At 34.8% G+C, this 16,003-nt stretch overlaps 1 protein-coding gene across 4 annotated transcripts in view; it reads right to left on the bottom strand.

The window, feature by feature from the left end:
* Positions 1–16,003, bottom strand: part of ZNF385B (zinc finger protein 385B) — a gene marked incomplete at both ends in the record, with an annotated part of 271,533 nt that overhangs the window by 243,776 nt on the left and 11,754 nt on the right. The window contains one exon of one of the 4 annotated variants that reach the window (XM_084250567.1): positions 14,123–14,260. The exons of the other annotated variants lie outside the window; for them this stretch is intronic. Coding sequence (XP_084106693.1) covers positions 14,123–14,260 — 138 coding nt within the window. The remainder of the gene's footprint in view (positions 1–14,122; positions 14,261–16,003) is intronic. 4 annotated transcript variants of the gene reach the window in all.

Below are 16,003 nucleotides of genomic sequence, written 5' to 3' on the forward strand. Positions count from 1 at the left end.
CAAAGTCAACTAGTGACAGCCTCAAGATGTGAGCCCATAAAACCCAACTGTCATCTATAGTTCTTTCCACTGCCATGACTTCTTGTATATGAAAGGGAGCAGACAATGAGAAAAATCTGCACAAGTAAAGTTTGGGTCTTAAAATTTTATCTTTTTAATATTTTTGGTTCAAAACAAAACAGCATTATGATATGTATAGATATCTAACAATAACTTTTTTATTGAAGTAACATTGCATTCTAGCATTATATAAGTTTCAGATGTGTATCATTCAAAATCAACATGTGTATTTACTACATCAAGTTCACCACCTAAAGTTCAATTCTATAACTTTTGTATTAAGTATACTATTGTGTATTGTGTATGTGTCAACATTGCACTTTCTTCCTGAAGAACTTATGTCATCAGAAATCTTAATACTGGTTAGCAAATTTTAGTCTTTAATTGCTAAAGATGAGATTTGTAAACTCTCAATTAAAAGGACTTTAGGACAGAAAGAAAAACTAATTTAAAACATTAGTGATAGAACTCAATGTGGAAATACTCTTCAAATAAACAGTAATGTCATTTTATGTGTTTATCATTTTAAAGCCCATTTATGAATTTTTGATAAAATACTAGGTAAGGAAACTATTAAAAATTATTACAGAGATAGCACAAATACTTTTAAAAAATCTTTTAAACCTAGCCCCCAAGGTAATGTCTTCTAAAACGATTCAAATAGTTTATATTTTAGAGTACATATTTACAGAGTAGGTTAAATTCTAATGACATAATGGAGTTAAAACATGACATTGAAGAATATGCACTTCATATCTGGAATCAAAGTGGATTAGAAAAAACTAATAAAAATACTTTTTTATACTCAATAAAAGGGAAGTTGATTTCTTTTTAGTTCAAATTTCCTGAAAATCCCCAGTGGAAACATTTAATTTTCTAGGACATGCTGAAAGACATAGGTAAAGAAGACAACACAGCTAGAGCTGAATTAATCAAGCAAACATCACTGATAATCAAGAGAACTTTCCTGGTGATTAAACACCATTTGAGACAGCTGGAGGTGGACCCAATCTAGTTGGAGGTTCCATGGAAACAATCTTATGAGTGCAAAATGGTTTTAGAAACAGAATCTGTAAATAGTTGGAAACCTCTCTTCATTTTTAAGACTTACAGGGACAAAATCTGACTAAAAACCAAGAGTGAAAACTGCATTTTTAAATTTAGTGATATATTAACTAGTACAGCCTCTTACCTAGTTTCATTGTAAGCTTTCAGGTTGCATAAAGCTTATATGAAATACTTTCTTCTTCAATTTCCCAATTACAAGAATCATGTAACTATTAGCAATCAGGAAAGCTCAAATGCCATAATATCCCAAGATTAGGACTGCTTTAATTGTTAATTCTAAATTGTCAGATCTAAATATATCTGGATTCTTTTTCAACATATTTAACATTTTCACTGGAAGATCAACCACCCCATCATCAGAGTGACCCACATCCCACTATGAGGCAATCTGAGGTTATTCCTTGGTCCTGGTATAATTACTAATAACTCTTAAGAGTGTACCATTTTGATAAGTCTCATGATTGCCACCCACAAAGTACGTTTTTTTTAAAGATTTATTTATTTATGCATAGAAGAACTGGGGTGGGGTGGGAGGATTCACCAGAGACAGAGAGGGGAATGGAACAGGCAGATAGATGAAATACACTGCTAAGAGGAGCAGCGGGAGAGTCAGGAGAGGTCTGCTGTGCCATGTGGGAGCTCCCTGGCCGGGGATCAAACTGGTGCTGCAGAGGCTGAGGATAGCTTCATAGGTTGTGTCTTAACCCCTTGCACCACCAGGGAGACTCCACCCATAAAGTACTTTTAAATGGCCTCTTTCCTTACTCACCTAGTACCCAAGAAGAGTTGATCGCAATGTAAAGTCATTCTGGAAAAGGAGTAAAATGTTGACCTTTCCATGATGGACACATTTTAATATACATCTTGATTTTTAGGTCCTACCTCCTGCCACCTTTTTTCTTTTTTACTAAATTCTATTACAAGTATAAATTTTGTTTCTTCCTGTGGAAATAGTGTGTTCTTCTTCTTTTTAGATATTCTCACCCTCCAGTGCCTAGTTAACTGGAAGCATAGGCCTAATTTAAAATATTAAATCTATAGAAAATGCTTCAAAACCAGTAGTTAACTTACAAATCAATTTTGAAATATGGTTCATTTGCAAATTGACCACAGTGTTTGCATTGATTAAAAAATCCAGTAAATATTACTAAATGAACACTTGAATGAATTAATGACTGAATAGTTAAGAAAGGAAGTTATAGATAAGAGATTTTATATGAAGAAATAGAAAAATTCTTATGTTACAAAGAAAAAGATGGTAACAAGATAAAAGAGAAACATAAAACAAAAAAAAATAATTGTTTGAAAGAATCTCTGTCATGCACCAATTTTCCACAAAGGCCAGCATATCCTAAGGCACTGAAACTTATAAACTAGATCTACAGGGACATTTTTTTTCTTTTTCACTGTAAAAATGTAACTCAGACTTTATTATAGGAGTCACTAGCTAAGATGGTTTATGTTCCTATTTTGCAAAAACAATTGTTAGCCAAGCCTGCAAACTCAGAAAGCAATACCTCTGCTTTTATTTTTCAAATCACGATGTTTTACATATGCAAAAACTGAAGTTTTTATAGTGGTTTCTCATGCAGTTCATAAGAGTGAGGTTTGGGTTTGAATCTGGGGCTACTTGATGCCAAATCACAAACTCTTTGCCACTGTGCTCTATTATCTCACTTTTAACAATTCCTTCTCTCATTCGTGGTGCTGCTTTAACAAATTCTCCATCACCTGCACAGCAGAGCACCACCTACTATTTAACCAGGAATTCTCATAGGTAGTTTTAGAAGAAAATGAAGAGCTTTTAAAAACACCAAATTCAGCAATTCTAATTTTATCGATCAGAGTGGAACCTGGACATCAGTGCTACTTAAAAGTTCCTCAACTGATTCTAAAGTATACCAGGGACTGGGAAGATCCCTGGAAACTAATCTACTGGCTCTGCAAGAGCCTGTTCTGCTAAAATTCTGGTTACTGAGAGTTCTGCATAGCTGTCCCACCCTCAGGCACACCATAAGCAGACCACTCTCTGGTGTTAATCTTTACGCAAAGATGTAATACCTATTAAAGGAAAGAATCTTATTTAAATCAGGATCTCTCTCCTTCTGTAAAATATTCATTCCTTATAGTTTAGGTATCATAATCCCTCAAATGGGTAACTCCTGATACTTCTTTGCACTTATTCTTCTATTTCTGCCATCATTTTTAAGATCAGAGAAAGGCAGAAATTTATAGAGTATAAGCACTAGGTCAACACCCAATGTTATGAGTTTCTCAGAGAATTAAATAAATGTAAGAGATTAGAAAATAAACTCACTGCATAACAGGGCAAACTCAGTGTAACACTCAATGCTGTCATGTTTATAGATTTAAAGTATGCCTTACAATTATTTTAATGTAGTTTTGGTCTTTTTTCCTTATTTTTATATACAATAGTATAACTTATATCAACATACATTGTAAGTTTTCAATTCACAATGCTGAAGTTCCCCTAAGGTCCTGGTGTTTTATGTAGTCAATCAAAAATAAGACAAGTAAAAGTATTTTATGAGAGGGATACTTAACTGATTGTGTACAAATGTGAATACTTTGAGTAGTGTATATCCAGCAAGTTCTGGAAAGAAAAACACACACCATCAGACAGGCTAAGGTTATAAATGAGGAATGACCATAGACAGTCATTGCAACACCTACTCGGGACCTTTACCACACACCAACTTTTCACACTGAACTTGTATGGATCGAAAAATTAGGAAGACAAAGAACAAAAGGCTCAATCCTCCTACAATTACCTGGTGAAATGGCTTCTGCTCCACATTTTCCATCACCCCCTTCACCTCCCCCACCCCCCCCCAAACTGCCAGCATCAACTAGGTAGAAATCATGAAGTCATCTTCTGGCAACACTATGAGCTCTCACTGTGATAACTTTTGATCAAATCACATGTCTTGTATTTTCCCCTCCACTTTTTTCATCTTTTATTTTTTATATGACTAAATCTGCCATAAGTATGTTAAAAAAGAAAATACAAAAGAGTATAATAGGTAAATAAAAGTCTTACTTCAAAGAATACAAAGTCTACATACTTAAAAGTAATTCTACTTTGAACTCAGTCCCCAGATGCCCTATGAAATTTATGTATCCCTTCTTTCTATATTGCTTTTCCTCTTCTCCCACTTCTCCCTTTCTCCCTCTCTCTCTCTGTACATGTGTACACACATATAAACACACCAATACATGTATCTTTTATATAAAACATATACTTTGTTCTACATATTACTTATTTTATTTGTAGATAATTCCAAGTCAATTTTTTGAGATGTTTATTATTTTAAATTATTGCACAATATATGTTATGACCTGAATGTCTATGGTCTCTCCTGCCACCAATTCATATGCTGAAACTCTAATATCCAATATTATAGTATTAGGAGGTATGGTGTTAGGGACATGCTTAGGGCATGAGGGTTGAGCCCTCATGAATGGTATTATTGACCTTTTATAAAAGACACACCACAGATATCCCCAGCCATTTGAGGATTCATTGAGAAGTTTGTGATGCAGATATGGATACTCACTTGACTGTGTTGGCACCTTGATTCCCGACTTCCAGCCTCCATAACTGTGAGAAATAAATTTCTGTTTTTTGATAAGCCACCTAGTCTGTGATACTTTGTTAGAGCAGCCCAAATTGACTAAGATAATATCACAGAGCAGGAATGAACCATAATTATGGCCATTACCTTTCACTGGGTATTTTTTCCTACTTCAAATAATATTACAATAAAATCCTACATGTGTATGTATATAAACATGCAAGAAAATGTACTCCTCTATGTGTTTTTAAATATACATACAGCATATATGATGACTAAAACCTGGGGTAACACAATTGTAGGTCAAAAGATATGTATTTTTAAGTTTTGATAGTTATCACCACATAGCCAATAATCACACAAACTGATTTAAACTCCATTGATAAATTTATGAGTGGACCTATGCCCATATATTTTCTAAGGCATTGTATTATCTTAAAGTTCGAGCTCTATCTGATAGGTAAGAATAATGGTATCTCATGTAGTTCTAGTTGAGAAAAATCTTTTCATGAGCATCATCAGCAAATAATTTATCAAGTTTGTACAATTACTCATAGATTCTGTATTTTAGCGGCTTATCCTTTAGCCAGTGTTTTAAGAAAAGCATTTACTATGAGTTATATTGAGAACCACATATTTAAAGAATTAGGACATAGTCCCTATCCTCAAGATACTCACAATTCAGTTAGGAGAGAAAGATAAAAATAATTAACATATGTAGGTATAAGTATAATAACAGACTACAGAACACATATAGTGTTTGGTTGCAGAAATGATTAAATATGGTTAATGAGTTTGCTACTTGCATATACCTTACTTATTTTACTTTTTACATTTTATAAATACATTCAGATGTGATAAGGGAAAATGCATTATAACTTGGTCAGCAAAAAGAATGATTAGGCAATTACAGCTAATAACTAAAAGTTCTGATTAGGTGAAAAAATTATTTTAGCTGACTCATCTATACTTATAATCTATATTTATTGAAATAAGAGTATGCAAAATAATTTCATAAAATCTTTTGTTTTATACTTGTTTTGAAGGAACTTACAACTTTGTCAAATTAATAAATGATAGTATATATTTTCTTCATCCATTTTGCAGATACTTTTTAGTTATTTTGATTAATAAAATTAAAAACACAAACATTAGTCTCCTACTCCAACTCATGGAACCACCAAAGTGTTCATATATGCTGTATTTGCTATATCATACCAAAAATGTCTGTACTTTAATATGAAGTATTTAAAGGAGTTGATTATGTTACATAGAAAGCCCTTTGAGTAGTCAGAGACTATAAAATGTGCTAAGGCAACTAGTTGAGCATTTAATAATTATTCCAACCTTATTTAACAACTGTCTTTCAATCAACAGAAAACTTTAAAACTATCCCTAAATGCAACTCATTGATAACATTCCCTTTTCACATCTCTCCTTTATTTCTAAATTTCATCCCATTGTGTGTAGTCTACTGATAAGTTCTTTTTTAAATGCAAATATTGAAGCTTGATTGCCCAGTGAATTGGGAAAAGAAGCTAGTGTGATGTAAGAAAACTGTTGAGTGGGGGAGATCAAGTCTCAGTTCAACTTCTGATTCTCCTTTCTTTGACAAGTAATTTATCTTTATATTGATACCAAATTATTACCAGTACAATAAAAAAATACTACTTTATCTATTTCCTATAGTTATAACAAAGATCAAAAGAAATAATAAATGGAAGTGGATAAGGCATTAAAAGCAATAAGGTTCCCTGTATTTACATGTTTTGGGTTTTATCTCTCAGATTCTACATTATACTGGAAGATAGTTATAATAGGAAAACGTAATTTAAAAATAATTTGTAGAATTTATTCTTGGAAGCACAGGGGTTAAAGCCTCAGTGCTATCAAGCTATTGCCAGGCATTGAGGCATGAGTTTGATCCAAATCCCTGATTAGAGAGCTATCCCACATGGTGCAGTACACCTCTCCTGTCTCGCCCACTGCTCCCCTCAGCAGTGTATTTCAGAAGATCTGCTTGTTTTGCTCCCCACTCCATCTCTGGTAAATCCTCTCACACCCCAATCTCTGATCTACACCCCAGTTCTTGTATGCATAAATAAATATTTTAAAAAATAAAAATAATTTGTTACATTTATTAAATGAATATTTACCACATGCCAAACCATAAGTTATCATTGGCAAGCTTATAGTTTTTATTATGGTTAATTATATCATTCTGCCATTTACCATCAACTTACACACAAGAAAATTTATATACATTACTCTTCCTTAATCTTTACAACAATTCCATGCAGTGGAGTCTATTTTTGTTCTTGTTTTACAGATGAGGAAACTAATACTTGAAAGGTAAAATAATTTGCCTATGGTCATGCAGCTAAGTTATGGTAGAACTGGGTTTTGCACCACCAAAACTGCTCCCATTACCACTGTGCTCTGCTGCTTCTCTTAGATACAAAATTAATGTAATAAACAAGTGGTCATCTTATTAATTTAATGCACTCATATAATCATCTAAGACCTAAGAAGATTCTCTTCTTTCTTTTTTTTTTTTTTTAAGATTATTTATTTATTTATACAAGCACTGAGTACCGTCAGAAGTGCAGGAGGGTGAGAGAATCCACCAGAGCCAGAGTGGGGAGCAGAACAGGCAGACTGACGAAGTACACTGCTGAGGGGAGCAGCAGGCATGGCAGGAGAGGTCTGCACGCCATGTGGGACCCTCACCAGCAGCCAGGGATTGAGCCGGCGCTGCAGAGGCTGCGGGGAGCTTCGCAGCCCAGCGCTCAACCGCTGTGCCACCGGGGAGGCCCAGAAGATCCTCTTCTTTAACTATCTATCAATAAACAATCCTTATCTCCTTTACCACATACTTTCATGGCATTCTTTCTTTTGACTGAACATCACCAATGAGGGACATGTACAATATCCAAAAAACGAATCCCTCCATCTTCAAACAGTTTTAAGTGGGACGTTCTTTCTAATGAAAACCTTTCTTCTTGTGAAAATCCCATCCCCTACTCTTAATTTCACCTGAAATACTTATTGAAAAACTATAATTCAAATGTTATAATAAAACTTCTAAGGAGCTCTTCTCCTTGACAAAATGCTCAATGTACTTGGACCATGCTGGTCACTCTCCAATGAAAGCATCTTAAAGCTCTCTCTGCATTTCTTCCAAATTCCAAGCATGCTCTGACTAGTTGAGCAAACTTCATTCTTAAAAAATATCTTTTCCATTTACATGATCAATTGTTTTGATCATGTTGGAGTTGATCCATATTTCTAGAATAGTGCTTCTAACTGGGGCTGCATTGGAATCATGTTGGAAACCTTAAATATATTGACTCTCAAGCTGCATCCAGAGAAATTGTGATTTACTTAGTATGGGATATAGCTAGGTCTCACAACTATATTAATTTTTCATTCTATATATTTATTATCTCACTTCATGTCATCTATAAATTTAATGACCAGGTTATCGATATTCTTACAAGTCACTGTAGCATTCTAGAACCTTACCTTAGGTTATCCAGGTACATTTTGGATATAGGCATCCAATCAGTTATAAATCCATAAATTATATCATCAGTCAATGCACATTTTTCTATTTTGTTCACAAAATATCAAGGTAGACTTTGTTAAATGTCTTTCAGAGAGCTAGTTTAGGGCAGTGATTAAAAGTCATAGATTCTGGGGCCTCCCCGGTGGCGCAGCGGTTGAGCGCTGGGTTGCGAAGCTGCCCGCGGCCTCCGCGGCGCCAGTTCGATCCCCAGCTGCTCCCCGGCCACCAGAGGAGGGTCCCACATGGCACGCAGACCTCTCCTGCCGCCCGCTGCTCCCCTCAGCAGTGTAATTCGGTCCTTCTGCCTGCTCTGCTCCCCGCTCTGGCTCTGGTGAATTCTCTCACCCTCCCGCGCTTCTGACTGTACCCAGTGCATGTATAAACAAAAACAAACAAATAAATAAATAAAACATGCCTCTATTAAAAAAAAAAAAAAGTCATAGATTCTGAAGCCTGACTGCCTGTGCTTAAATCCCAAATGAGCTACCTGTATAACTTTGCACAGGTAATTTAACTTCTCTGTACTTCAGTTTCCCAACTTATAAAATAAATATAATAGCACTTACTTTCATGGTTTATGATAATTAAATGAATTTATACATGTAAAGAATCTAGTACATAGTTAATTCGAAAATGTTGGTTACCAGTGAGTTTATTTCCAAACTCATACACTGTTTACTGCATTTACTGGATTAAAAGAAAATAAGAAAATTTCCTGATCCAATACTGGTTAAATCAGTTGTAGCTGAAGCAAAAGGTAAATGTTAGCGATTATTTCTAAGCCATTCCTGTTTTTCCTCTTTCCCAAGTAAAGCATGATTCACAACCCGTACGATCTCTAACTACCTGTATACACAGTGACAGCCACTGCTTTCTCAACTTAATTTACATAAAAGTGTTGTATACTAAAATCACAGAAAATCTGAAAGCTCCAGTTAAGTGAAAGTTAACTAATTTATCATGAATACAATATTATTTATCATACATAATAAAAATATATAAAATGTAGAAAAACAAAAGAAAAAATAAGTCCTTGTGGATTCATTTTTGAATCTGCTCTTCCCCCTTAATATCTTGAAATTTCTTTAAAAATCAGATTCTCCTTTCCAATACCCCCCCAAAAAAACTTGAGTAAAGTAATGCCACCCTTTGGGAAAAAAATAACAATAAACCAAAAACCAAAATTAATAGGCAACTATAAATCAAAGACATTCCACAGGGGAGGGTAAGGGGGGAGATCAAAACAGTGGAGAGAAGAACACTGGGACTATGGTGATGGTGCATTGGCGAATTGGTGGTGGAAATTTTATAGGGAGTACACCTGAGAGAAGAAAGCAAACACTGTACAAAAATGAACAGTGATATAAAATATACATAAATAAACTACATATACATACATATGTGTGTATAAATATAAATATAAAAGAAATGCCACTTTACCATGCAGGAAGGAACATAGGTTTCTAGCGGTCAAGTCATTCACTCCATCATCTTCTAATACTCAACACTAACAAAATGTGAATCAGAGAAAAAATAAAATAAAATAACATTACCATAGCTCTCCAAATGAAATGCATGCACCAATTTTGAAATGTTGGCAAAAGATGTTCAGCTAAATTCCCAAGGGGTGTTGCAGGTTCTCTGGACAAAATCAAAAGACAGAAGTCTCTTCACTCTGACAGTGAATAGGTTTCTCTGTGGGAGGCACCTATTCATTATTCAATTGCCATTTGCTAACTATTCAGCAATCTTGCTGTTTATGAAATTAAAAGAGAATCCCTCAAAGTACTAGAAACTTTAATTTATCCATCAGTGATTTTTCAAAAAGTTTGAGGAAAATTACAAAGAAAGAAATTTACAAAAAGTTTGAGGATAATTACAAAGAATTATTTGAGGATAATTACAAAGAAGATACTAAGTGACTGAAATTTAAATTGTGGATTCACATTGGTATTTGGCACAACAAACAGACCACACAGCCAAATAGGACTGACATAAGTAGGAGGACACTGACATGTCCTCCTGACATGCAGATTAGAACAAAGTTATATTTAAGGTGAAGTGGAACCAGAATCTTCTCCCAAAGAATGCAGTCTAGATGGCAGATAATACTACCAGTATCATTTTAAAATTCAGAAGTAGTAATACATAACACAGTATATTTATGACTAGACAAAGGTGGAAAATAGATTGGAGAGGGGCAAAAAAATACATATTTTTTGTTTTGAGATCCAAAACAATCAAGATTGAAATAGCAGTATATTATTAATAGATATAAAAAATGAAATAAATAGAATCTGTCTCATAAGACAGTAGGCTTTGAAAAAATTTGGAGGGCATGACTTAACTGAATAAATATGGTTTACTGAACAATATTTTATTGGGATGGTAGAGTAAATCCATTTCCAAAACTTGAATTAAATACTATCACATTTAATTAACCAGTAGGGGATCCAAACAGGTTTCCTTCTTTCAAAAATGGTAGAGGGAGGGAAATACTAGGAATTGAGAGGAAAGAAGCAAGGTAATGCAGAGGGCTGAATGAATAGAGAGGATTTTGCAATACAGCCTTAGGTGAGATGAACGAAGGTTTAAGAACCTCCTATGGGGAGGTTGCCTAAGTATAAAGAGTGACATTCAGAGCCAGGATAAGAATGTTCTGTTTCTGGTATGATTAAAATTGGAGTAGCACTGGCCTGGAAACAGGGGTTTTTAGAAATAGCTTAGTATATGTACAATGAGTACTACATCAATATATTACACAGTTGTTATAAGAATTAAATAAAAACCCACCTGTATATTTTTATATCACATAGGCACATGGTAGCATACCTCAAAACAAACTACAAACTATAATCACTGAATGTATACAATGGGAAAGTTCAAAGAACTTTAAGAGTACTTTGATGTAATCATTTTTCTCAGGTTTACTACATCTGTTACATTGCATAACTAGTCTTTTAAAAAATCTGCTGAAGAAAACTCAGAATTGCTAGCTTTGACAGAAAAGTGAAGAGTTGCAGGTAACTTGCTGAGATTCGTAAGATTTACATTCTCATGGTAACTTTCTAAATCCTAATTCAAGAAATTGCTGCTAAGACTTGAGGCAGATATGCTAAACTATCCTTCACTTCTCCTAGAGAATGTTCTCTGATCTATGTAACATGACAAGTTTCGTTACTATAAGAGAATTCTGATACTCTAAAGCTTCTCTATGTTTCATTTACTAAACACATTATATCACCAGGAATTAAAAATAAAAATCTCAATGCCCTTCTAACCTTCGGATTCTCAACCTACAAACCCAATTTGTTCCATGAACTTTGGTGAAGTGGGACAAATGAGATATTTATTTGTAAGTCAAAATGTAAAGCAAAACCAATCCTCCATGACAATCCCCATGACTTGTGACATGACAATCCCAAAGACAGAAAAAATTCAGTTGCTTGAAATTATGCTTTATGTAAAAACAGAAAATCTTCTGATTATAATGGCACAGATTATATCACTGCCTTTCAATAAATAACATTTTATCTGATCCTTAATCATGTGAAATTACTTCACCTAGGCAAAGATCGAAGGATTAACAAGAAAAAAAAAGAAATTCAAGATTTCAGAGGTGTTTTCAGTTCCATTGCCAAGACTGTATAAAAGTATATTAGCACCATTACAATATGTACCTGAATCCACTAGTATATCCATTACCACCACACAAAGAATAAACTCAAGAATAAATACTTCACTAAAGATAGTTAATTTAGATCACACTTATTTAAAAATGCTTTAAGACCAGAACAACTTTCAATAAAGGCTATTTTCTAATGAAAAGGAAAGGCTAAGGAAATCATTCTTACAACATTTACTAGTGCATCCCATCTATTACCACTCTGTGGAAGCAAACAGAACTATTTTTAATATTTCTATAAATTCAGCACTTGAAAGCTTTTACTTTGCAACAGGAGGCAGTTGTATGAGAAAAGACATTTTTCAATATTTTTAATGTATCTTCTGACAGTTTAATTTATTCCTTAACTGACTGTGCTCATAGCACATATATGTATAATGAGGTCTGGGTAGTTTCTATCAACTATAAAATATAAAAACTGTGCACTCTCTCCAACACTAGCTGTAGGCTGTATTACCAAACAAGCAGATAAGCCTAAAGATGAATTATACAATACAGTCAGGATTAAGAGACTGCTTTTCTACAAATACATTGCAAAATGATGAACACTTTACATTTCAGAACATAGCTATTTTGATGTTGCATGTTCAGTGATGTCCAAAGTGGCAAACTTTAAATCTGTAGATCCCAGGTGAAACAACATACAGGAACTTTGGAGAAATGACAGTGCATTCAGAAAGTAGACTAGGTAGAGGTAAGAGTCTCTTCTTTTCTTGAGGGTCTAATTAGGATATCTCCCCACCCCACTTTTTAAAAATTTATCTCATAGAGACACCTTAGCAGAAGCTATCAGCTTTGACAGAACATGGAAATCCTGGCAGTGAACCATAAATTGACCATTACCATAAAAAGAGATGCTAAATGAGAAACCATGTGCTCAGTATAAAACTAATTTCATGCTTTCAAAAGCACACAGTGGCTTCTAGCAAGATAGTGGCCGTGGGACTTGCTGAGACAGATTGGCGAACACAAATGGCTTGCTCCTGATGCGTCTGCTTAGCCAAGCTTTACATGTACAGGCAATGAATAGGGTTCTCGAATCTTCTGTCAAACAAATACACATTTAGCTAAAACTTTAAAACTGAAAGCTATAAAGCAGCAGCCTCAAATTTAGTAAATCATATGCACACAAATATATATGTACATACCCCATGTGCCGTGTTAGTTTCTAATCAAATAAAGATTTCTCTGCAAACCAAATATCCTGAACAGACATTCAATAAGCATAATGCTATTTGAATACATCATAACACTCATATCCCTTTCATCTTTAGAAACAGCTTCTCATCATGTAAGAATTATAGTTCAGAAGAGTCTAAGCAATAGGATGCCATCTACTCAGAGGCTAACTTTGAGCCTGCCCTTATCTAGTTGATTTTCTAAACTCTGTACTTACAATGCCACATCAAACCTTTCTGAGCATGATGACCTAGTAATTTAACTTCCCAAGTGAGTGTCAATACTTTATTTACATTGAAATACTAAATTCTGCTACATTTAAAATGTCATATGTAGTTAAAACAGATCTTAGGAAGAAACGTTGCTGATTTTCTCCTTCTGTCATTCAGTACACCATCACTAGAAATAAATTACAGCAGGTTTCTCAGTGCATGATAGGTCATAACTTTTAATAATTAATAATGTCAAGCTTAGCAATATGTCAATTTCAATATGCAACCCATTTCACTTACATGCTTAGTTATCTGGTAAACATCACTTGTTTCCACCTTTACATTTTTCACATTAAAATTCTACAAAGTACATTTAGCGCATAGCCTTCTTAAATATACCTGAAGCACATAATAACACTGCTAATTACCTACTCTCAGTAATGAGAGCAAATCACATAATATCACTGACTTGTTCTAAATGTTTAAAATGCAAAGGAAGTCACCTACTAGTAAGATGTCCTCGGCAAACAGCTAACACAGGAAGAAAAGAATGCTATCACACCCATTTAGGGAGTTACTTCCCAATAAAATGAAAGAATCATATATTTTGCTCCTCACTGTTGCCCCTTCAGATCTGTCAGCATGACGTGATAAACACAATTGATAACTCCACAGGATTCAACACAGCGTACGAAAGAATCTGTTACTGACACCCCAGTTCCCAGCATCCAAGTTTTAGAATAAAAATGCTCACCTCTGCTAGGAAGTCCACTCCACATCCTGGCAGGGCTTTCACCAGCTTCAAGAGCAACCAAGTTGGATAAACAAAACTTCCAATATGTGACCAGGGTAAAGCTCACTGCTACCGAGACTTTGCTCCAGCCCTGATGATCTGTGTGACAGTACCACGCTATATCAGTGCAGCTCCAAACCTTCCCAGATGCTGGCTTATTGCACTGCTCATTGAAAATCCTTTACACGCTGGCAACATTTTAGGGAAGGACAAGCACACTCTGAGTCATTTGTAAAGAAAGCAGAGCAATTTCAATTCTCTATCTCCATGCGTGCTGAAACCCAGAAGCACTGTCAACCTACAAGTCTGAGGTGGATTTATGCCGAGAAACAGGCAACCTAAGCCTTCATTATCAATGCATGAAATCAGCCACTGTGATCAAATTCAAGCAAACCACAAAAAGGATATGATTATGAAAGGCTCCACAGATTTAGCACCAAACCTTGTGGAATGAAGAATCATCTATTGAAATTGTGCAAATGTTAAAAATAGCTCTGGCTTTTCAACAATGAGCAGGATACAGAGAAGAAATCAGTAGTCTATATTATAAGGACTTACAAAAGCTGCAAAAATCAAAATAGCTGTAGGTAACTGGGACTTCCCTACAGACAAATGAAATCACTGGAGGCTATTACAAACTATAATTTAAAAATTCCATATATTTGACACAGATGTTGATTAAGGAGCAAGTTAAATATCCTTTAACCCCTAAGTGCCTGTCTCTAAATTTAAATAATGATAGTAAAAATGTGCAGGGATATGTTAGCATCAGGGCAAAATACTATCAATTTTATTCCAAGACAAATTCTTAAACAATAAGGATTTTCATGTATTCTGCGTCACAATGAAATAAGGTAGAGAACATTTTTAATACCCTAGTTTTTATTATTTTTAAAAACTTTACAACTCTTTAAATCTATACATACCACCCATAGCCACCCCAAAATTTATACCATCTTCCTCTTTCATCACTAAATTATAAGATCAAGAACAAGTTGACATAATCTTAAAAAGGTGAATGGCAGCCACACCCCAGAAGGTAGCAGCAATGATTTGAGAAATGGAGAGAACTCTGACATGTACATACAAAGTCTGAAGCTAGAAGGACAAAAAGGAAAGCACTTATCAAGATCTTAAAAATACCTGGAAGGAATTCCTAGTAGGTAGCATTGACAAAGAACACATTCTATTCAGATTGTTTTTAATGAATTTTAGGTTCTCATTGAGACTCTTAAAGGCAGAGCAAATCAGGATCCAATAAGGTAATTCTTTATTTGAAGATCTGTGAATGATTGCGTTAGTTCTAGTAACACTACTAGCTTTCAGGTGTCTTCAATCTAAAATATCTAAAAACAAGTATTATGCCCAACATGCATTGACATAACACAGCAGAATGGTGCAGTGTTAAAACATGTCAGTCCCATGGGTATCCTTATTGTGTCCCTGTGTGCACAGCTGACCCCCTACACGCCAACTGTCAGACATCCATCCTTGGAGACAGCTTTAGACAAACATGAGTGGGCAGGCACATTTGCATGCAACACCTGTGTGTGTATACATATACCCATATCTTAGGAGAATATGCTCATCCTTTGCAGTTCCTTTTGCTTCCTGAATTCCATTCATTTTGTGCCTCATGAAGCTTGCAGGACAACACTTGGCTGTATTATAGTAATGGCTTTGGGCATCACTGATTCAATTTCTCAGTATTCTCTTTCCTTTTCCTTTTTCCATTCCCTCTCTTCCTCCCTCCCCCTCCTTTTCTTCCCTTAGAAAACAGGCTGTGAGAGATTGTGTGCCTAAACCTGTTTTTATTATCATACATGCAGCTCCTTACTAAGA

Source organism: Talpa europaea (assembly GCF_964194135.1).
Source record: "Talpa europaea genome assembly, chromosome: 1".
NCBI classification, from domain to species: domain Eukaryota; kingdom Metazoa; phylum Chordata; class Mammalia; order Eulipotyphla; family Talpidae; genus Talpa; species Talpa europaea.